This window comes from Trichomonascus vanleenenianus (genome assembly GCF_965637985.1).
Source record: "Trichomonascus vanleenenianus strain CLIB 3782 genome assembly, contig: TRVA0_045S, whole genome shotgun sequence".
NCBI classification, from domain to species: Eukaryota; Fungi; Ascomycota; class Dipodascomycetes; order Dipodascales; family Trichomonascaceae; genus Blastobotrys; species Blastobotrys vanleenenianus.
The window spans coordinates 25,689-31,688 of record NW_027481842.1 but is presented as its reverse complement, the minus strand read 5'-3'; the positions used below and the strand labels follow the sequence as shown (position 1 = coordinate 31,688).

At 49.4% G+C, this 6,000-nt stretch overlaps 4 protein-coding genes across 4 annotated transcripts in view; 3 read left to right on the top strand and 1 right to left on the bottom strand.

Moving 5' to 3' along the window:
- The window catches only part of TRVA0_045S00496 (uncharacterized protein), a gene marked incomplete at both ends in the record, with an annotated part of 3,859 nt that extends 1,679 nt beyond the window's left edge, over positions 1 to 2,180 (top strand). The window contains one exon of the mRNA XM_076686854.1: positions 119 to 2,180. Within this exon, the coding sequence (XP_076538890.1) occupies positions 119 to 2,180 (2,062 nt within the window). The remainder of the gene's footprint in view (positions 1 to 118) is intronic.
- Positions 2,181 to 2,795: 615 nt separating this feature from the next.
- ERV14 (cornichon family protein) lies at positions 2,796 to 3,261 on the top strand (the record flags this gene model as incomplete). Its single annotated transcript, XM_076686853.1, has 2 exons — positions 2,796 to 2,812; positions 2,865 to 3,261. 2 exons carry the CDS (start codon positions 2,796 to 2,798, stop codon positions 3,259 to 3,261), a joined length of 414 nt encoding a protein of 137 aa, XP_076538889.1.
- A 137-nt stretch (positions 3,262 to 3,398) lies between these two features.
- On the bottom strand, positions 3,399 to 5,231 carry TRVA0_045S00452 (uncharacterized protein; the record flags this gene model as incomplete). Its single annotated transcript, XM_076686852.1, has 3 exons — positions 3,399 to 5,064; positions 5,123 to 5,171; positions 5,225 to 5,231. The coding sequence occupies 3 exons, from the start codon at positions 5,229 to 5,231 to the stop codon at positions 3,399 to 3,401; spliced, it is 1,722 nt and encodes a 573-aa protein (XP_076538888.1).
- Positions 5,232 to 5,343: 112 nt separating this feature from the next.
- Positions 5,344 to 5,949, top strand: TRVA0_045S00430 (uncharacterized protein; the record flags this gene model as incomplete). The annotated part of the gene is made up of 1 exon (XM_076686851.1): positions 5,344 to 5,949. One exon carries the CDS (start codon positions 5,344 to 5,346, stop codon positions 5,947 to 5,949), a length of 606 nt encoding a protein of 201 aa, XP_076538887.1.
- Positions 5,950 to 6,000: the final 51 nt, after the last annotated feature.

Genomic DNA, 6,000 nt, shown 5'->3' with positions numbered 1-6,000 from the left:
GATTGATTTGATTGATTGATTGATTGATTTGATTGATTGATTTGATTGATTGATTTGATTGATTTGATTGATTGATTTGATTGATTGATTGGATTGGAGATTTTACTAACAAAAACAGCGCATTGATGGTTAGCAATAAGTCCACAAATCCGGCCTGCAAAACGACGCTCATTGTCGCCCCAGTAGCCCTGCTGAACCAATGGGCCATGGAAATCGAAAAGCACGTTAAACCCGAGCACAAACTTAAGGTCTACGTCCATCACCGAGAACTCAGCCCTAGAATGCACACTCGATGGGAACAGCTCCAACGCTACGACGTGGTCATCACTACATACAACCTTGTGGCGCGAGACTACAAAGAAAATACCAAACTAGCCATTGAAGACTGCGAGCTCCCGCCAGAGCAACAAGTTAAGGACTCAATTCTGTTCAAAGGCAAATGGTACCGAGTCGTGCTTGACGAAGCCCAATATATTAAGAACAAGCTCACCCAGTCGGCCAAGGCCTGCTGCGCCCTAGAGAGCCAATATCGATGGTGCCTGTCTGGTACCCCGATCCAGAACAAGGTAGAAGAGTACTACTCGCTTATCAAGTTCCTGCGGATCCCGCCGTACAACGACGAGAAAAAGTTCAACCGCGAGATTGGTACCGGCATCAAGTCGTCTGACTCGGGGTCTATGCAAAAGCTGCGAGTGCTCATTGGCGCGACACTGCTGCGAAGAACTAAAAAGAGTCATGTCGACGGTAAGCCTATTCTGCAGCTTCCGGAAAGAATCGTTGAGGCGGATAATTCCGAGTTCAATGAAGAGCAGCGAGCGCGGTACACTGCTCTTGAGTCCTCAACTCAGGGCCGAGTGCGGTCCTTCCTCAATGACAACCAGCTGGGCAACCACTACAGCTCTGTACTGGTTATGCTGCTGCGGCTGAGACAAGCTTGTTGCCACCCGGCCTTGATTGATCTTGCTGAGCACAATCGAAAAAAGAATTCGCTGCTGCGAGACGGCTCCAGCACTCAGGCACTGGAGCTGGTACGCAAGTTCAATCCTAGCGTCGTGGGCCGGACCACGGACCTATACCACCGTGTGTACGCCCACGATGCTAGCGAAGACCAGGACGACGGGTTCCAGTGCCCCATATGTTATGATGCTGTTGATGCCAGCAGCATTGTTCTAGTATACCCGTGCGGCCATGCCATGTGCGAGGACTGCATCCCCGAGTATTTCAACAAGTATGCGCTCCAAGGGAACTCAGCGCTGTGCTGTGAGTGTCGTCAGCCCATCATGCAGGACCGATGGATCGACTTTGAGCTGTTCCGGCTCGTGTACATCAAGCGCTTGTCCGATTTTGAGATCAACAAGCGGCGGCGCGATGAGAAGTCAGCAGTTCGCAAAAAGGAGCAGGAGCGACGGCTTATTTCGAAGCGAATGCGCCAGCTGCGCCAAGACCGCATTAGCAATGCCGAATTGTTCAAGGGACTCGATTTTGACGATGAGGAGGAGAATGAGGATAGTGTCATGGAAGGCCAGGACGAGGCTGCATCTCTTGAGCTCCAGTCGAAAGAGGCCAGCGAGGCTAGTCGTAAGCTTATTGTCAAGCAGTTTGGGCTTGAAGACGTGTTCCCTAATGGATGGGAGAGTTCAGCCAAGATTGACCGGTGTATGGAAATCGTCGACAAGACACTCGAGGAGTACCCGGGGCAAAAGATCATTATCTTTTCGCAGTTTACGACTTTTTTGGATTTGGTGGGCATCCCCATGGCGCTCAAGGGCTACGACTACTTGCGATATGACGGGTCTATGAGCACGCAGGAGCGGAACGAGACAATTCGCCAGTTTATGGAGGAACCGACGCAGCAGATCATGTTGGTTAGTTTGAAGGCTGGTAACGTGGGTCTCACACTGACGGCCGCAAACCATGTTATCATCATGGACCCGTTCTGGAATCCATACGTAGAGGAGCAGGCCATTGACCGAGCGCATCGAATTGGCCAGCGAAATGATGTACGAGTCCACAAGCTCTACATTACGGCGAGTGTCGAGGACCGAATTTTGGAGCTGCAGGACCAGAAGCGACAGATGATTGACTCTGCTTTGGACGAAGGCGAGTTGCGCAACGTTGGCCGGCTCGACCGTCGGCAGCTGTTGTATCTCTTTGGCATGGGCGACAACCCACCCAACTAACTGAAAAAAATGTACCCACAAGGCACAACTTTATTTATATCTTTTACTAATGGAATAGAGCTAATATAACAATTGGTTTATATTTAATCTATCTAGCAAATCTCCATCACAGCTCATCTGTTTCTTGAGGGAGACAATGTAACCTAATACCCGAAATGTAAATTTATCCCTGAGCTAATGACCATAAACAATTGGTCCGTTCAACCTGCCTTTGCCCCTCCATCCTCCGCGAAGCGGAGCCACGGGGGTTTGGGGGCTGGCCCCCAAGTCAATTGCAACTAGCGGAGTGTTCATGGGGGGACCAGTCCCCCCAAACCCCCCTGGGGCTCCGCTACGCGGAGGTCACCATGAATGGCATGTACAACTTTTTAATATATTTACCAATCAATTGAGTAGAACTACCAGTAAAAATAACATTTAATCTACCAACCCGTTTGACAGCAGTATACAGCCCGGACCTTGCAGTTGGTCGTGCATACTCACATGGCCGCGCAACGCGAAAAAAGAGGAGAGGAACATTGTCCCACCGACCGGCTTGCTTCCCCCACTTGACACCACCACCTTTTTGCAAAGGCGACTCTAGTTACGTATAGACTGAAGGGAGGCGTAAAAAAAATGTCTGGCGAAGCTTGGTAAGTAGAAAATGGGTCTGTGGTATGTACCAGGACTAACTTTGTGTGCAAGGCTCTATCTCTTTGCGGTGCTCGTCAATGCCGTGAACCTGTTCCTCCAGGTGTTCTTCTCCATCATGTATAGCGACCTGGAGGTGGACTACATCAACCCAATTGATCTGTGTAACAGGCTAAACAATTACATTCTGCCCGAGATGGGGCTGCACGCGTTTTTGACGTCGCTTTTCCTCGTCAACGGGTACTGGTTCTCGTTCCTGTTGAACCTGCCCCTGCTTGCATACAATGCTCTGCGCATCCAGAATAAGACCTACTTGCTGGATGCCACGGAGATCTTTAGGACTCTGGGCAAGCATAAGAAGGAGAGCTTCATCAAGCTCGGGTTCTACCTTGTGGTGTTCTTCTTCTACTTGTACTCGATGATTGCTGCGTTGGTGGCCGATGATGAGTAGTTGTTATACACTACGTATGATGTAATGATCTTTTATTTTACTGAGCTGGCGAAAGCTTTTCATCTACTGAGCTGGCGAAAGCTTTTCATCTACTGAGCTGGCGAAAGCTTTTCATCTACTGAGCTGGCGAAAGCTTTTCATCTACTGAGCTGGCGGTCGAGACGGGAGAGCTTTTCGCGTAGGCTTTTGAGCCTACTTAGGGCACCATTATCGCCCAAGACCGGCTGTAGCAGAAGCAATTGCGCATTTAGCGACTGTAAATCATTGTGTGCCCTAGTGGGTGTAGAATTGGTAGTGGGGACAGTATTGGCATGGCGAACGTTGAAAATTTTCAGGGCGGTCGCAAATTCACTCACCTGTTTTAATTCTTGGTCATTTTGCTTGGATCGCTGGTACTGGTCTCGCACCTGCTGCATATCGTGCTGTAACTGCAGTTTGGCGCTACGCAGATCAAGCAGCTGGGACCGCAAGGAATTGCGTTTTTGCTCCGCCTTGCGCAACGTCTGGGCCATTGCACTGTTTATATCAATTGCTTCTGCAAGCTCTCGCAGCCGTGCCTCGACAACGGATCGATACCGAAACAGCGTGCGTTTTTTCCATGGTGGTGGTCGGAGTGGTGGTGGTACCGGCATACCGTTTTTGTCGTTATCAGCGATCCTTCCTTTAGAAGTTGAAGAAGCCGCCATCTCCTTGTCAGCTTCGTCCAACTTGTCCAACACTTTCCGGAGAACCATGTCCACCGCGTTGATTCGATTCTCAACTGCTGCTGGTGCTGTGCGCTTCGCCTGCGCGCCTCTGGCGATGGGCTGTCTGGTCGGGTTCGCGCTTGGTATTACCGCCTTGGTGCTGTTTTGATGAGATCGGGCCTTTGTGCGGCTCACATTGGCGGAAGATCGAGATTTGGCACTTTTGGCCACAGAAGAGGAGGAAGAGGGCAAAGTTACGTCGTTCTTTTCGTTCCATTCGCTGGAATCGCTCCATTGATCGTCATCGAATTGGGTTGTATTGTCAAGCGTGTTTTCGGGCGCATTGGAAGCTGCTTGATGCATAGTTGGAGCATTATGAGAGGGAATATCGTTAGTAGCAATCTTGTTAGCTGGAATATTGTTAGCTGTAATGTCATTGGTTTGATTTGATCGTTTGGATCTACGAGTTTTTGGTGGTGACGGTTTGGTCGTAGTAGTTGATGGTGTAGCAACTGGAGAGGGGGTAGCTTTGGCGAGAATTCGGGCACTTCGCCGTCGTTTAATTGTTGGTTCATCGTTTTCTGACGCGTTTTCTGGCCTCGTGTTTGTCGTATTGTAATTTGATGTGTTAGATCGCTTCGCTCGGGTGTTAGGGGCTGGAGTAGTAACGGAATCACCTGGCGAATCCCGTCTCTGAGAGGAGCTATTTGTAGCCCTTACAGCCGTTGCAATCCTGGAAGATGAGCGTCTTGCAAGACTTGGGGTATCACTAGGCCGGACACTGTCAATTGGCCCCTCCTTGGTTGGTTCATCAACTGAGCCCTTTTCAGTGGCCTGTTTAGTCGATTCAGCAAATTGGTCCTGCTTAGACGGCCTGGGTAATTGACTCTGTTTAGTGGGTTTAGATATTTGGCTCTGTTTAGCGGGTTTGGATATTTGGCTCTTTTTAGTGGATTTGGCGTTTTGAACTGGCGTCTCTTCGGGAACAGTTGGTGGACTCCGTTTAGTACTGCTTTTTGAACTCCTTTTCCGCGATGAACTGCTCTTAGGAGTCTTAGTCCCTAATTTAGGAGTCCCAAATGAGATTGCAAACGTCGAGGTGTTTACTTTACGCGTGCTATTCAATCAGTCAGTCTCATACTACCAAGCAGTAATAATAAATTCTAAACACATACCCAGCACCCCTTAACCGTGCCTCACGTCTTTCGGCCTGTCGCCGACTCGCTTCATACAGTTAGCAAATAGACCAATAATATATATATAGGCTACCTTCATACCTGGCATTACAAAATATCCTCTACTCCAGTATTGGTATACCCGGGGTGATATCCGTGTCTTGGGATCCGATAAATTGATTTTCCAAATCAAACTCGGTTCCGATATATTAAACGAAAAGATGGTTTTGGGATGGCTGTGGAAGGGCTCGGAGAAAGGGCCAAGCAGTAGCAAACAGCAGGAAGGGTCTGCGGACGATCTCATCGAAGACCCAAGTCTCAAAGACTACTACCAGTCGTCAAAGCCGCTGACACCCATCAGTTTAGCCCCGGAGGAGGTGAAGAAAGAGTACGAGCGAGAGCAGGAAGCCGCCAAGCAGAGCCAGAAGGGCACTTTCAAGGCTGAGGAGACAGGACTGCACCAGATCACCGATCATGAAGAGAATAAAACCGGTCTGCCTCTGGGACAGGCTGCGAGGAATAACTGCGTAGAGTATGAAGCGCTCATGGCTCACTGCTCTCTCAAGGGCACCTACTGGGAGCGATTGAACATGTGCCATAAGTACAGGAAGCAGCAGATGAAGTGCGTTGACTTGCAGACGGAGGCGCTGAATGAGCTGGGGTATACCCGGGCCTATAGCGACGACCAGCGAACTGAGATCCAGTACAAGGTTGACGACATTTTTTCCAAAACGGTTCCAGATGGGCCGATAAGTGACGAGACGGTGAAGAAGTTTGAGGCCGAGATTAAGAAGGAGAAGCTTAACGTGGATATCTACCGGGCATAACCCTGGGACTTGTACATATGTAAATTATCCAAGGAACTTTTCAAATAGCAT